At 43.0% G+C, this 17,410-nt stretch overlaps 1 protein-coding gene and 1 long non-coding RNA gene across 2 annotated transcripts in view; both read right to left on the bottom strand.

Moving 5' to 3' along the window:
* Positions 1–17,410, bottom strand: part of lrrc75a (leucine rich repeat containing 75A) — a 106,311-nt gene that overhangs the window by 41,903 nt on the left and 46,998 nt on the right. The window contains exon 3 of the mRNA XM_033632026.2: positions 14,857–14,969. Within this exon, the coding sequence (XP_033487917.2) occupies positions 14,857–14,969 (113 nt within the window). The remainder of the gene's footprint in view (positions 1–14,856; positions 14,970–17,410) is intronic.
* Positions 11,858–13,384, bottom strand: LOC144462766 (uncharacterized). Its single transcript, XR_013490987.1, has 3 exons — positions 13,238–13,384; positions 12,084–12,384; positions 11,858–11,872 (listed from the first exon to the last, which is right to left on the bottom strand). It is a non-coding gene; the product is annotated as an uncharacterized LOC144462766 (long non-coding RNA).

The following is a 17,410-nucleotide window of genomic DNA, read 5'->3' as shown; positions in this document are numbered from 1 at the left end:
GCTGATATATTGCTGGAGACAACTGAATCTAATGCAACACAGTGTATGTGTGTGTGTGGAAGTTAGAGAGATAAACATGGAGAGTGAATGTGGGAGTGAGTGAGTGTATGTGTGTGTGGGGAATGTGGGGGAGTGAGCTAGAGTAACCAAGCAGGCAAAAGAAAGAGTGAATGTGTGTATGCTGAATGTACGGTAACAAATGTAGTGAGGAATGTAATAAGAGTAAAGTATTTAAAGTATTAAGAAGACAAACAAGAATAAGAAGTGCACAAGAGAAAAAAAAACCTGTAAGAGTTAAAACAGGGAAGAGAAAAAGAAACCGGTAATAAGAGTTGAAAAAGCAAAAGAGAAACAGAGATATACAAAACCATATCCGTGGATACCGCTGCCTATCCTTTCGGCGCACCTTTAAGCCTGTAGGGGCAGGTGTGCTGTGTTGGACGGCAGGACTGCACGGGCGGATATAGGGTTAAAGAGACATAAAGCTTCTGTGGATACCGCTGTTTAAAGGATGATCTCTCAGCCAAGAGGGCAGGAGAGTCGCCACAGACAAACAGGTCTGAAACGGGCAGAACGCTAAAAGCAAAGAGATAAAGAAATAAGAAAAAAGAAAAAACAGTAAACAGATCGATCAAAAGTGTAAATGTATGTAAAAAGTTAACTGTAAGCTATAAAGTTGTTGTGCATACACTGTAATATATTTAGTAGCATCGGAATTAACTATAGTGAGCACAATGTAACCTGCCTAAAAAAGTTATGCATGAAGTGTTGTATAAAGTGTTGTAAATACAGTGAAGTGTTGAATAAAATGTAACTGTAAAAAGACTGACAAATCATTGGGAGACTGACTTAACAGAGAGTACAAAGGGAGGGGGTGAGGAATGCAGCCAGCACGGAGTGAGGAACACAGCCAACAGAAGTGGGCTTATACAAAAAACAAAGCTTTGTTAAAATTTGATATTTTGGTTCTGATCTCTATTGGGTTAAAGGTCATTACAAAGAAAATTCTTTTGACATTTTGGGGCCTGAATGTTTTATCATAATCTGGTATCTGTGTGTTTGTTTTATGTGATTTGTTTCGAAGTTTTGTTACATGAGGTAGTTATTAACAGTGTCTCAGTGAAACAAAACCAGACAAGGGAAACCTAACGGTGCCAACAAATTGTCTGGGGACTGGAAACCTAACGGTGCCAACAAAAAGTCCACATGTTTCACTGAGTGAACAAGTTGCTCGGGTGAACTCCATACAAACTGTTTGGCTGTTAAGGGGAGAATAAAAAAGAAATATCTGTTATTTTAATTTAATTTTATAGATAAATAAAATAAGTGATAAGTATAGTTTCATAAATAAATAGAATAAGTAATAAAATTATAAATAAATTATAAATGATAAATATAGTTTTATAATAAATAAAATAAGTAATAAAATAAAGAAAAAAGAAGTTGAGATCAAGCTGTTAAGAGCTGGGTGGAAGAGGGTGACAGCAGTAGTGATGAAAATTGGGCTGAGCAACATTGTATGACTGAAGCCATCAGTCATACAATGTTGCTCAGCCCAATTTTCATAGAGAAGTAGATACTAGAGGCATAAAGAACACATTTCGGGTTAGAAAGAACCTACATAGACAACGAGGGTGAGAAGCAGTGGCAAGACGAGCAAGACATTCGATTAAAACTTTGGATAGTTAGTAAATTTACCAATTGAAACAAGTGAAGGAAGAATTTCAGGTATACAGTGGGAGACGATTTTAAATGATTTGTGGACTCCCCGCTCATTAGATCCACTGCTGCAATATTTGTGTGATGATTATAAAAACAGACCCGTAGCTTCACTTCCTCTGAACCAGGTAATATTTCAAGATTTAGAGAATGGAGTGGAATTTAATCCAAGATTGCAGATTGTTGTCATGCCTAGAAAAGCTAATTTGGGAGGAGATGGGTCACATAAATTAGAATATAACCTCTGAAGAAAAATAATACAAAACTGCCTTCACAGTAGGGAAATTACTAGCACTGATACACACAAAAGAAACAGACAAGCAACCACAAATTCCAAGAACGAGTAAAGTTAACAAGGCTTCATGGGAGCCAACCAAGGAAAGATGGAAAGAGGGGTTCTGACACCCACAGAGATAGTGATGACACAACATCCAGGTTGGAGAAACTGAATCCAACGCTGTGTGACTAAATGGCACAAAAGAACATCAGGGAAAAACTGTTGGCCTAAAGATGGAACCTTCAACCTGGCATGTTGCAACGAGGTGGAGACAGAACTAAGACACATTGAGGCAAAAGACACTAAGGCGAGTTATAAAAAAAGAACAAAAGGGTTAAAGAAAGGGAGGTATTAGGGTGGTTTAGACAGACAGGGGGTGGGAAGCAAATGGTGCAAGCAGAGCGCAGCAAGGACCCACAGGACCCACAGGCACCGACGGGTGTGATACCCACAGCCCCACCCCTACCAGCATCACCACCACCATACCCACAAGACACATCACCATCAGAGACGGGACAATACCCACTACGCTCAGTAGGGGAGGCAAGAGCAGCAACAACAATGGAAGGCCAAGTGGAGGGAAGGTTCACAGTGACCTTGGCCAGGGATACGAAGACCGAGAGCAGATGAAAGAAGACGCTCCCCACACGCAGAACACTGACAATGCAATGCCTCACATTACCACTACTGTTATCCACAATAAGCAGGTGGAAACAACGATAGCCAGAGGCCCCCGAGGGGGCGGGGTCGAGGCAAACCTAGGGGAGGACCAGCAGGCCGAGGAGGATGGAGAAGGGGACCTAACTTTCCTCCAGGACCCCAGCCACCGCAACAGCAAACCTATCAGCGAGCCGCACCCTATCAGCAATCAGGCTCCCAGGAAATGAACACAGGATTTCCAGGAGTGAATCCTGCAGCACCTAACAAGCTGTGCTGGGGTTGTTACCAGCCCGGCCACCGACACAGGGAGTGTCCAGTCAACCCATGGGAAGGTCCAGCAGAAAATTGGCCGAAGACGAGACAGGGTGCCCATGATAGGGCTGCCCAGAGAAGCCTGAGGGGGAAGTAATGTCACCAGTCATTTCATTACAGCCACACAACGAACCAACTATACCTGTTGTCACCCACGAACAAGCATATCCCTTTATGGTGGACACAGGGGCTACGTATTCATGTATTGGAAAAGAAGGCTCTAAACTCCCCCTCTCTAAGTCATCCATCAAGACCATAGGCTTCTCTGGGAAATCACAAGTCATACCATTGACAGAGCCTGTTCCAATGCTTATCGCCGGTAAAGTCATCTTTGCACCCCTACTCTACTCAGCTCATACGCCAGTGAACCTTCTAGGCAGAGATATATTGTGACCTCTCAAAACTAAGATCATGAGTACTCAAGATGGACTATATTTAGACTTCTCTGACGACCCCCCACAAAGCATGATGCCACAGCTGCCCGGGAACGCCACAGAGACATCACAGGCGTTGGTCTACTGGCTCCAACTGACATCAGAAGAGTCTCACCTCAAACAGACATGGATTCAGTAGGAACCATGGGTCAGGTTACATTTTGACACAGCACATACTCCCAATCTGCCACTGCATTGCACGCTCATGTATGACGCGGACCAGATTCATGTAGATTGTAAAGAATGCAGGGACACAGTGCTCAAAAAAAATAAATAAATAAAATAAAATAAAAATAAAATAAAAACCATGCCTGATCATTAGTGAAGACATGTATTTAGGACCTCAAGGTGTGGGGGCAACCGTCCGCCTCCCAGAAGAATTAGCAGGATGGTTTCAGGTGCCAAATTCTGCACCACACGTTACACTGATGTTAGCAGAAGGTTATGAGTCTCATCATCTGGGTCCAATGGTCGGACGTGCACTGCAGGTGCGAGAGCGGTTACCCACCAAGAACAAATACATCCACATTTCAGATGACAAACAATACATCAGAATCTCAACTAAGACAGGTGATGAAACAGTCGCAGACAAGGTACATGTAGATGGTACTACTCCCACACAGATAGCAGTCACAGAAGAACACGCACAGTTGTTGAGTAAAGTTCCACCACAGCTATGGACAGCACATAAAACAGACGTAGGCTTGATAAAATCAGCGCAACCTGTTCGCATCACACTAAAACCACATGCTAGCCTACCATATCAGAGGCAGTATCCTCTCCAGCAGCATGCCATTGATGGTATCCGACCCACAATTGAGGGCTTGGTAAAGGCCGGAGTTCTGGTCAAAACTAGAAGTCCGTGCAAAACGCTCATTTTTCCAATCAAGAAACCAACTTCTTCAGAATAGTAGCTAATACAGTGGTGGAAAACAGAGACGCCACATGTGCCAGATTCACACACGCTGCTTTCAGACATACCACCCGACACACAGTGGTATACAGTCATTTATTTGTGTTCTGTTTTTTTTTCAGTGTACCACTACACCCAGACTCTCAATATTTGTTTGCGTTCACTTATGAATGTCAGCATTATGACCTAGCTAATTTGAACGTGCCAAGCACTGTATTACAATATACAGATGATTTGCTTGTCTGTAGCTCTTCAAAAGAATAATGTCAAAAGATTCCATTGCAGTGCTCATAGCATTAGCAGAGAGGGGACACAAGGTCAGTAAAGACAAATTGCAGTTCTGCCAGCAGTCTGTAGAGTACTTGGGCAGACAGTTGAGTGGGGATAAAAAGTGCATTGCCCCATCTCAGATAGAGGCAGTAAGTTAGGCTCCTCAACCACAGACGGTGGGCCAAATGCTGTCTTTTCTCGGCATGACAGGATACAGTCGGCCATGGATTTGTGACTATGTTATAAAAACTGCTCATTCAACGTTGTACCATCATTAATCCAGCCACCAAAATGGTTCTACCCACAGAAGGTACACCACGACTGTCTTCATGACACAGACAAATTTATGCACGCTCGGGAAGATTTACATAATCAGCCCATTTTAGCTGATCTCACGTTGTTCGTTGATGGCTCCTGTTTTCAGGACGCCACAGGTAGTCATGCAGGCTATGGAATTGTACAGCTCAATAACCATCAGAATTTTGTGACTATACGATCATGTAAACTTGCTCAGCCCTGCTCCGCCCAGCTTGCAGAGATAAAAGCTCTAACAGCAGCATGTAGATTAGCAAAGGGAAAGTCACTGAATGTATATACAGATTCAGCATATGCATATGGAGTGTGCTACATCCACGCAAACATTTGGAAACAGAGAGGGTTTTGTAGAGCAGACGGCACCCCAGCTACACATGGGGAGGCCATTGTTGACTTGTGGGAGGCTATGCTCCTCCCCAAAGCCCTAGCTATAATCAAATGTCCAGCCCACCAAAAGACTGATTCATTGATAGCCAAAGATAATAACCTAGCTGATAGCTAGCAAGATAGCAGCCAAACAGGCAGCAATGGGTGCAGTAATGGCACCCATGTTAACCATCCAAGATTGTGTTGGTCTCTGGCGAGATAATCATGGCAATTTAGTACTACCAACCCTGTTGCTGCGACATGCTATAATTTGGGCGCATGGTAATGACCATTGCGCAAGGGGGGAGATCCTACGGAAATTGCGAGCAACATGGTGGTCACCATTCATGGCAGCCACGGTAGATAGAGTACTAGTACTAGGCGAATGCGAGATCTGTGCAAGAGGTAGATAGAGTACTAGTACTAGGCGAATGCGAGATCTGCGCAAGATACATCAGGAGAGTTTTTACAGCCCCACTGGCACATATACCACCTCCAGACGGTCCTTTCAGACACCTCACGTTAGACTACATAGACATGGGCGCACAATCCAGAGTAAGAAGAATGTGATACGTCTTGGTGGTCATATGCAGATACAGCCGATGGGTAGAAGTAACAGCTACAGCCGATCAGATCATAGAACACTTACAAAATTCCTCTGCCGAGAAGTCTTCCTGAGATTTGGGATGCCGGATACCATATCATCAGATAACGGAAAACACTTTTTATCTAATGTAATACAAGAAATACTGAAGCAACTAGGCATCAAACAAAAGTTTGGCTGTGTCTACCACCCTCAATCACAGGGGGCAGTAGAAAGAGCAAATGGGATTCTGAAAACAAAAATAGCAAAAATAGTAGTAGATAGTGGGGACAAGCTTAACTGGGTGGATGCTTTACCGCTTGCACTAATGTCAATGCGCTCACAAGCTAGCAGAATCACGCATCTAACACCGCATGAAATGCTTATGGGTTCACCCATGCCAATACCATATTTGAGGGGTCCCTACGAAGGGCCCCCATTGGAGCAACTGCAAAATGAAATGTTTGACTATTTACGAAGTCTAACCCGTATCCATAGGGCTATCTCCCAGCAGGTGAAAGGCACCACAGAGGACAGAGGGGTCGAAATCCCAGAAGACCTTCAACGCATACTTCCTGGAGAGTGGGTGTACGTCAAGGTGTTCAAAAGGAAGTGGGACCAGCCACGCAGAGAAGGTCCATACAAGGTCATATTAGCTACACCAACTGCCTTGAAAGTTGAAGGTAAGGACGTTTGGTTCCATCTTAACCACTGCTGCAGAGATAACAACCCAGAGAGGGTGTCGACAGAGAGCACCTCAGAGGAAAACACCCCATCCTCAGTGGCTGACGATGAACCTCATGAGTCGCCACCTAGTAGCCGCAGGGCTGATGATGAGGGCCCAAGCGCAGAGAGAACAGAGAGAGGAGAGAGAGCAGAGGCAGAAAGAGAGCAGGGAGAAGAAAGTAGCAGCTTAGAAACAGGCGAAACTAGAAGCACAGAAAGGCCAGACGCAGACACAGGAGACTCAGACAGAGGCAGCACAGACTCAGGAGACTCAGACCCCAGAGAAGGAACAGCCCAGGGAACAGCCCCCCAATAGACCAGCACAGGGAAAGGTTGAGAACACAGGCAACATGGGGGGAGGAATTAAAGTGGGAATAATAATGCTACTAACCCTGTTGCTTATTCTGGTAGGAGTAAAACAGAGTGAAGGGGCAGAACCAGACAGACAAGGCCAGGCACAACAAGGCGAGTGTGCAGTAGCACTAGGGACCATGGCCGCAAAACAGGGCAAGATACCTTACAGAGAGATCATGCAGCTGACTTACTATAAGTCACATGCTTATGATGATGTGTTAGTGGAAGGTCCAGGAAATGTTAGGTTGCATGGCCGGTCTATAGGACCATAATGTAATGTAGAAGGGATGGTGACAGCAAGAGTCTGGTGTGATAATGAAAAATGTGCCAATGTAGACACCTGGCACACAGTACCCGTAGAACTGGCTTAGCAATGGCTCAAACTAAAACCGAAACCCCCATAGAAGAACCAGAAATACGCCAGTACGAGACACCGAACTAATTAGAAGTACCACATGGAGATCTAATATGTTTTATCAGTGGTTAGAGTACTCCACCAAACAGGTAACCAACAGCTTGTGCATAGCCTGCCATAGAAAATTAGGCCTACCTAGAGTTAGGCCCCTCCCGGGTATAGAGGATTGTGAACAACGAGATACCTGTTTTGCGCAGTGTATTATGTGGATGGCGGCAGTGAAAACCAATTATGCCAGTAATAGGGAAATCTGCCCAACAAGTCTTAAGGGGGCTCCTGAGCAAATTAAAAAATAATTTCAAGTACCACCAGTAGTGCATTTGGCTCAAGATATTGTATTTCCCTTTTGTGTAGCCCGAGGTGATATCGAATATTGGTTAGAGAATTCCAATGCCGGTGGGAAAGTGCCATCCATAAGTAAACTAATCAGACTTGGATTGCAAAAGTGGCTAGCCCCAGACCAAGGTGTCTGTGATGTAATAGGGGAAGAATGCTGTACAGCCATCCCCATGAATACAGGCGAAGACGACAACCTGACTTAAGCTTTAGAAAACATACGTAGATTAAGAGACCAACAGGTACACCACTCTAATTGGAACACTAAAACCTCATCAATTCTTGACTGGTTAGAAAAGTTTTCTGTAGGAGTAATATTTGATAATCTCTTGCGTCCTTCCCCTAGTACAGATCCTGATAAGAAGGGCCATGAGAATGGCCACGGGACAATTTATTAAACTGATACAACAGCAGGAAAAGCTCCCCGAGAAAGGCAAATTGTGGAAACTAGATAAACCGTGGATAAGATCCTATGCACCTAGATTGAACAACGATTTATATGAAACCATGATTGACAATACGGAAGGAAGTGAGAATATGGCTGACAGTATAAACTTATATGAGCCAATGAAGGGGAACCTGGAAGGGGAATACGAGGTTGTATAGAGGGAGAGCCGATTCAGGGTAAGAAATAACCAAATAATTGGCAATAGATTCAGGAAAAACCTTGCTGTTACCAAACCCATACTAACAATCGACTGATTAACATATATAGGTTATCTATACCACGGGGCAATTAGGAGGAAAAGGAGGGAAGTGAATTGAACTAAACAATGTCCTTTCCAACACACAGGTGCAGAGCATGGCCAGCATGTGGAGATCCCTGTATCCAAAGCAGCAGAATCCAGGGTTGGCCTACCAAGAGCGCCCAGCCATGTCAGAGGACCAGCCCCATTTGAGCCCAGGCTAGGGATGACCTACAGCGACAACTGGTCAACCACCACGAGCTGCAACAGGAGATCGAGATGCTGAGGGACCAGGTGGCGTCCTACCGGCGCCTGCGGATGACTGGCACATCCACCTATGTGTCCGACGGACAGTAACTGGGCAGCATTAATAGCCAAGATTGATATGTACCATACCTACTGTGACCTGTATATGAGATGGTTATTGTAATTAATCATGCATGCAATGGAAAATGACAGCAAGGGCACCCAGTATAACTCTTGTACTCAAAACACTACTACATCAATAACATTCAGAGCAATTAGATAGAAGTGTGTTCACGGGAATTATTGCTGGAACTGTTTTATGTGTGATGTATATTGATAATGGTTCTGTAGTATGGGACTTTTCAAGTCCCACAGGAGGGAATATATTTTTTCCTCTGTCAAGCTTGCTGATTCATGTAGATTATAGTATGGGACCTTCTGGTCCCAAAGGGGGAAATGTATATTTTCCTCCCTCAGTATTTAGTGGGACTATGTAGCCCCAAAGGGGGGAATTTAGTGTAAGATTTAAATGTTTTATTTTGCATAAGTTGATTAAGGTTGGAGTTCATGTAACCATGTTTTATGTATCCATGTATGGCAAAGCACTTTTACACAAGTTTGCGTATTCATATATTGAAAACACACACATACCATACCATGTATTGCCTGGAAGTGTAATAGTAGACAGTAGTAGTAGGCCGGGAGAAAAAGATTAAACCATAGGGACATGTCTGGGCATGTCTGAACAAAGGCAAAAAGGCCTGCCACCAGTGGGTAGGATGGACTAAAGGAAAAAGGTGGAGATTCTCTCGAATCCTCACCAGCATAAAAGGGAGCAGCGCAAAAGTGAAATTTCAGTCTTGCTCTGGAGCTTGACTCATTGAGTTGTGATGTGTTTGTTGCCTGCGAGCACATTAAACTCAGTTGCATCTGATTCTACGTGTCTCCAGTGATTTTTTTTGACCTCTGAGTATTTGAGTTTTTGATATCTAATGGAAGACAAAGAAAGTCCGTTTGAGAAGAGAAGAGCGAGGTCGCGAGCTTTCTGGCACGGCTCAGGACCTTGACTTTTTTGCTCCAACACCACACACAATGGAAGAAATGAGTATTTATTGTTACTCTTGCAAGGAGTGGTCACATTGGACATGTGTAGGGTTAAATGGTCAGGAGGCCTTCCTCCAAAAAACGGTGACCAATTGGTTTTGTGCAAAATGTGAACTGTTTAAACATTAATTCAAGTATGATATGTGGCACCCCTGGACTGGTGTCATGGCACCAACTTTGAGAAACCCTGGTTAAGTGCACTGAAATATAGAAGTGAACATTCCTCCAGCCTATGCGTACTGTGTACCGTTTAATGCACTAATATACAGCACTTGAAGAAAAAGTACACATGATTTGTAAAAAAAAAAAAAGAAAACAAAAAAGGGAACACACAAAATACCTGTTTTATTTGCTTTTATTTTGCACTACAAATGCATAAATTGTTTTGTTAACCAAAAATGCACAATGCTCTACGGCACTTTTGTGAACCCATTTTCTTGCATTGTTTGTTTACAATACATTTCACTTTTATATAATAAATGTTCATTAAGAATACTGCAGTCTGCAAGTACGGTTTTTAGTTTTTCTTTACAAATACATTGCATGTACAAAGACAAGACACTAAAAGGGTGGCTATACAATATTCCTGTTTTGTTTTGTTACAGTATTGACAGTGGTGGATTAAGTACTCAGTCCAGTAATTGCGTCAAAGTATAGATACTCTTAGGGAAATATTACCCAACTACAAGTTCAAGGTACAAGGTTGCTTAGTCAAATTTGTACTCGAGTCCAATATCTCAGTGACACTTAAGTGGAATTATGGGTGGCTGTAAGTTAATAAGCGCTGCCACAACAACAACAATGTCATCAAAAATATCGAACATGTCTAATGGGAGTTCAGATTTCATGATGTCAAAATCCTTAATCCTGCCAATAACACGTTCAATGTGTATTCGAGCATTAGCAACTTGTTTGGTTCTCCTGTCGTCAGCATCTGAAAACTGCTTTTTGGATTTCAAGAATGGAGGGATTACAAGGCTCACTCCTTTGTCTAGAAGTAGCTCTTGGATGTTGAACCCTCTGTCTGCAAGCAGGATATCACCCCTTTCTACCATGTCAATGATACCTGACCTCTTGACAATTTCCTTGTCACTCATGCATCCCCCTGCAGATTTTGATACAAAAGACACCGTTCCTGCTGGTGTACATGCCACCAAAACCTTAGCAGTAGGTCTTCCCTTGTATTGTGAGTATATCTGGCTATTGGCTTTTGCCAGTGAAGGCCTCTGTATGGGTATCTCAGTGCAGTCTATGATGGCACGCACATACTTGTACTTTTTGAAGCACTCAGGGTAGTAAAGGTGTATCTGCTCTTGTGTAGGCCAATAGAGAAGCGGCCGTAATTCTTTTGCGAGCAGAGCCAGCCATGTAGAAATAATCTGAGATACAACACTGGTGCAGATTTTAAAAAGATAGGCAAGAAACTTGAGAGACAAATTGAGCTTCAGTTTCATCAAAGTTAACAAAAGTTCATTCTCATGGGACAATTTTCTCTGCGGCCCTGGCTTTTTTTCTGCAACAATCTGGTACCTCTTTACTTTTTGAGACTGCGCACCTTTGAAATAATGTACTGAGGGCAGTTTTGACCGCACCTCATTAAACATCCACTGGAAGATGGCGTAGTTTTCTATGCCTGTGTGCAGACGCATCAATTCATCTGAATGCTTGATGGCAGAAATATCATAAAGTACTGGGAATGACTGTTTCTCATGTGATAACATTCTCTCAAAGTCATCTCTCTCATGCAACAGTTCTTCCTGAATGTCTCTGTCAGATAAGATTCCATCTCTCTCTCCTGCACAACATGCTTTGATTTCATCTGGCACTTTTCACAAACACAGGAACATGTGCAGGCACTTGCTGGCTTAAAACAGTAATTGTGCTGCTCCTGCAGGTCAGAGGTGCTGTATGATGGTGATTTGTATGGTGATGATTTGTATGGTGACTGGGATGTTAATGGCTGTGAAGCATACTCAAACCCAACACTTGGTACAGTGTCATGATGATCACTGTAGCTGTGGTCACCTGACACTGGGCTGACTGGAGTGTGACTGGTGGCTTCCTCACTGGGTCCTGGGGACTGACTGGAAGCTTCATCCTCGAGGTCTGTTCTTCTCTTTTTTTGTGGGAACGTCCTCAGCACTCTTTTTCTTCACCTTTACAATCAGAAAGACTTTATTATCACACCTTAAAAATACTTCACAATAAAAACATTGCAAAGGGTCAAATTCATTTTCCTTGGACCCTCATACTAACAGGTCAATATAAAACAGAAACAACAAATGACAAAATAACTATAAGAATGCATTAACAACACGTTAATAAAAAGCAGAGATAGCCTACGGTCTGCTTAGATTTAAAACCTACCTTACCATGCCTTGTAGTTAGATATGTGCTTTCATCATTATCTGGAGACCAGCTGCTAATGATTCTTTGAATCTCAATGTTGTCACTGTGGCTATCCTTGTCTGAATAGCCCCTCATGTACAGGGATGGATGGGGCTGTATTCCAATTGGTTTGCCCAGTACAAAATGATTGCTGCAGATTCTGGTGTGATCAGTGATCTTGGGGAGGTCTTTTCTGTTGATGAGCTTCACCCACAGAGGTCGCCATTTGGGAGGGCATAAGTGGAACTTAAGCTCAGGAACATGATCTTTGATTATCCACCTAAAATATCACAACAGATATTTAATGTACACAAATAGCATAGTTTAGCTCATGTCTAAATCTGGTAAACATTCAGTTAACCTCCATTTTACGATATGAGACTCAAGTAATGACATTAAAACATGAATGTATACCAATAAATTAACAACTAACTGAAATTATGTGTGTACTCAAACATAGCATGTTTTAATGGGTCAGTTTAGTCAAATGTGTGTCAACATGAGGGGGCATATTAACACATCCATTTTTTATTGAGATTGGGATTACATTACTGAATTGTGTTTTTATTGTAATACAGATTATGAACTTCTTACATGTTGACCCTGAAAAATATCCCCTATTATGATTAAAAAAACAAACTAAAACGAATACACCTAATTATTATATACTATTCGTTTCAGTTTTGTTTTGCAGAAATGGAACAGTGCAGTCTGCATGCAAGACTGCACTGAAATAGCAAACAAATGGATGGAGCTGGAGGTTTTTATTTGCAAATTCTGATTAACAGTACAGTTGCAGTTTTCAAAGAAACACTGCAAAAAAGGATAACACAAAAGTCCTTGGTTTATTTCCATTGTGCTCCCGTGAACCCAATTCATACGCACAGACAGACAGAACATACTTTATGTACAACTATTTACGGTACATGTATTTACTGTAATCTGACTGAAACTACTGGTAAACTGATTAAATTATTAACATAACGACAATAGCAATAATAAATGTAAACGACTCAAAATAAAAACTAGTGAAACATGTTCGTTTGTTTGAACACATCCACCCAGGAGAGAGAAGTTACTTAAAGTTGAGAACATTTAACAATAATTCTACGGACATATGCATTTAAACTTACTTGGATTTATATCGGCGATCATTGCTACACCCGTACACAGCACATCGATTGGATCCACCCATGGCTAGCGATACAAACGACGACGTTATTCCAAATAACAGGGAGACTCCATTGTTTACACACGTTGCGGTGCTTGCGGTGGACGCTTTCAATCCCAGAGTGCTTCGGTGCATACCCACAATGCATTGCGCGATGTCCAAGATGGCGGTATTTGCGTTATTTAACCAGGGCCGGGTTGTGGGGGCAGCAGGCTGAGCAAAGTACCCCAGATGTCCCTCTCCAACAGCAACACTTTCCAGCTCCTCCTGGAGGACCCCAAGGTGTTCCCAGGCCAGATGAGATATATAATCCCTCCAGCGTGTTCTGGGTCTGCCCCGGGGCCTCCTACCAGTGGGATGTACCTGGAACACCTCTAACAAGAGGATCCTGATCAGATGCCCGAACGACTTCAACTGACCCCTTTCCGACGTGAAGGAGCAGCGGCTCTATTCCGAGCTCCCTTCAGATGTCTGAGCTCCTCACCCTATCTCTAAGGCTGAGCCCAGACACCCTACAGAGGAAACTCATTTCAGCCGCTTGTATCCGTGACTTCTTTCTCTTGGTCACTACCCAGAGCTCATGACCATAGGTGAGGGTTGGGACGTAGATGGACCAGTAAATCGAAAACTTCACCTTCTGGCTCAGCTCCCTCTTCACCACGACGGTCCAGCGCAGCGCCTGCATCACTGCAGACACCGCACCAAATGCCCCATCCATTCAGTCTCATTTGAATGTGTTTTACTTTTATAACAGGCCACATGATACACAAAGTAGCTGCCCTCAGGTAAAAAGAAAGTTTGAGCAACTCTCCACTACTGAAAGCTTGCATACCCCCACTGATGTGAACCATGTACCATAGTTTGAGATCCAGTGACCTAAAGCTAACAACAAACATTTCTTAAGGAGGCAGGTGCTTTCAAAGCCTCAGTGGAGCTGAACGCTGAACAGTTGGAGTGTTCTGCATACATAAAATATTTCATATTGAAAACAGCTTCCAGCAGTTTGAAGTTAATTCTTTGCTGGCTGTATTTTACAGAGCTGGAGACACAAGTGGATTAGTTGTTTGTATTTACTTTCCATGACTGATTTGCATATTGTGTAACCCTGCTGTATGTTTTAAATCCATCCAAATCTCCATTTTTATTTGGCTGCAGACTTTTAAAAGGAAGTTTCTGCATAATGCAGGTGCAAAAAGTAAGAGAGGAGAAAAAACTGACTGCCTAAAACTTCAAATGCCGACTCATCCAGCAGCGTTTAGCTGTGTGATTCTGGAAGACTCACTGAGAGCCGCACCACATAATTCAAATATAATTTAGATGTTAATGTATGCATAAAAATATGAACTATACGACAGTAAGAGGGAAACAAGAAGGCAAAGAGAGGTGACACAGAAGGAGCTGATTTCACCTCCAACTGTGTCCATGAGACGGTGAGAAAATAAGAGACAGAGACATCAGTAGATTTTTCCATGACACCCAAAGGGGCAATAGATGATGACACATTGGTGACACACTGAGATTTTAACGAAAACAGAGGACACATACTGTACCATAGCAACACACACACACGCACACACTCACCAGGCCTGAGGTTTCCTCTTGAGCAGGCCCTGTCTCCTCCACTGAGAGTGGGGGCTGAGATGATAGGTCAGCTGACGACAGACCTTCTCCATCGCCCCGAGAGAGTCGCCCTCCTGTCGGACACACAGAGACAGAAACGCACACACGATCAGTTCAGTTACAGACGACCGTCAGCTAATGAGAATAACCTTCTGCCGGGATTCAAAAGGACAAATTAGACATGTCTGTAACCAAGTGCTTACTGGCCATTTTATTAGGGACACCTGTTCAACTTCTAGTTAACATCTATATCTAACCAATCACGTGGCAGCAGCTCAATGCATTTAGGCATGTAAACATGGTCAAGACGACCTGCTGAAGTTCAAGTCACAGTGTCCTTTGACCTTTGAGTATCAAATTCTAATCACCTCATCCTTGACTCAAAGTGGATTGATTCATTCACCTCAAAATGGATGTTTGTGCCAAATTGGGAGAAAGTCCCTCATGGTGTTCTTGATATATCATGTTCCCAAGAATGAGACGGATGCAAGGTCACGGTGACCTTCCACCAACAAATCTAACCAAATCTAAAATTCTAATATAATTTATATTTAAGTTTAGGTGGATGTTTGTGCCAAATTGGGAGAAATTCTCTAAAAGTGCTCTTAAGATTTTGTGTTCACAATGTTACTGGATCACCCTTTTTCCTCCTTTAAGGGCAGTGGCCTTGTAGGTAACCTGTGAGGGCGTGACATGGGCTGTTGACACTAGCCGGTAAACTGTCACTATAAGAGGTAACAACAAGTTGTCAGCTGAAGGGTGAGGGGGCGATGACAGCACCACTCAAGAAAAGTGACATTATGAAATAAAACTTGACATGAAATGAAAGTGTTGTTGGGAAAAATGTCATCATGACATAAAAACAGACGTGTGAAATAAAGGGCATATTAAGAGGCAGTGTGACATTTAAAAAAAAATACAGTTATCAAAAACAATGATGGAAAAACATTCAATTATAATAATCTATTTAATTATTTCACAAATTGTCGCCTCATCAATATATATCTGCACAAGTTACTCATCTGATTATTTATTACATCTGGGTTACTCACAAAACAGAGGTACAAAGAGGGTGAATATTAGAGCTAAACTGCCAGACAGCTAACTCCAAATGAATGCTAATGTTTCTGTGTCTGCTGAACGTGAAACAAGGCAACTGTTTGCTCATATATCAGCAAAGACATCTGTAAGCTAGTTTTGATTCTGTCCTGTAATAACCAAAATCACTCAGTGCACTCACTATCACTAAGGTCGATACCTTGATACATAAACCTGGTAAATATATAATATCCGACAAAGCTGATCCACAACATGGATTACTGATCACTGGAAGGACAGTTTACTGTGTGAGTCCTACCTCTGGAAACAAGACATTCAAACCATGAGTTGTGACTGGCTTGACGTTTACTAGTTTACTATGTGACATAGATATGTGACAACAGCATTGGAAATGTAAAGGGATGTTTTCATGACACTGAAAAGCACACATGTAACTCATATCATTAATTATGAGCCAGCACATATCCGGACCAACACTTCTTCTTTCACTTGTATCCAGTTCAGTCTGCAACTTGGTAGAGGTCCAGACAACATTTTGGCTAACCCCTCTAAACATAAAAGCTAATAAAAAGCTAAATCGTCATCAGATGAAAGCAGATGGGTTCAGAGATTGAATTTAGGTCAATGTGTTCTCCCTCTTTTACTCTCCACAAAGACTGTTTACCTGCATGCAACCAAAGCCTGTTTAAACATCACTGGTCAACACTAGTGGCGCTACAAACGGACTACAAACAGAAACCTTCCTAATTTGTCCTGTAGGGGTCACTGTTCTGTCATGGGGCTTGTCAGTATAGGTAGGAACCATTCACTGAAGGACAAGTGTTGCAAGAAATCAGGTGTGCTGCTCAATGTATTGGTGAAAATTTGTACCATTGAATGGTTTATGGACACAGATGTGAAAAATAAGTGATGCATCAAAGAAGAAGAAGTGGGACTCTTTCTTTGACTCGTTTGTGATTGGCGACTTAAGGTGCGGACACACCAAACCGACATCAAAGAACTAGCGGCAACGAAAGCCAACTGTTGTGTCGTCTACGTCGCCTCATGTCACCCTGTGTCAGTTGCATTTGAACACACTACACGGACTACATCCGATGGCCAAGTAGCACGTACATTCTGCGCCTGCGTGAGAGAGAGCGGAGTGAGAGAGTGGTACATCCTGTCAGCCGAGGGGTTTCCTATCTGTGTAGCCGAGCACCGCAGCACCTCCACGGACTATTACATCCAGACGGTCCTGGTGTTTCCTCCGCAGGCTCCACTTCACTCAGCTGCCCGATAAACCCGCTGCTTCTTCCCACTTTAACCTGAATAACAAACCAGGGCTCGGTGCTCCAGTTGGATCCAAACGGAAAGCTGGAGCTAGCTGGGAAGCTAGCAGAGGCTAACTGGCTGTGCTTCCCTCCGGTCATGCTGCGGCTAACGCTCCGCTAGCCGCTCCCAGCCAGTTTGTTATTCA

Source organism: Epinephelus lanceolatus, chromosome 4, assembly GCF_041903045.1.
Source record: "Epinephelus lanceolatus isolate andai-2023 chromosome 4, ASM4190304v1, whole genome shotgun sequence".
Taxonomy (NCBI): domain Eukaryota; kingdom Metazoa; phylum Chordata; class Actinopteri; order Perciformes; family Serranidae; genus Epinephelus; species Epinephelus lanceolatus.
This window is presented reverse-complemented; position numbering and strand designations above follow the sequence as displayed.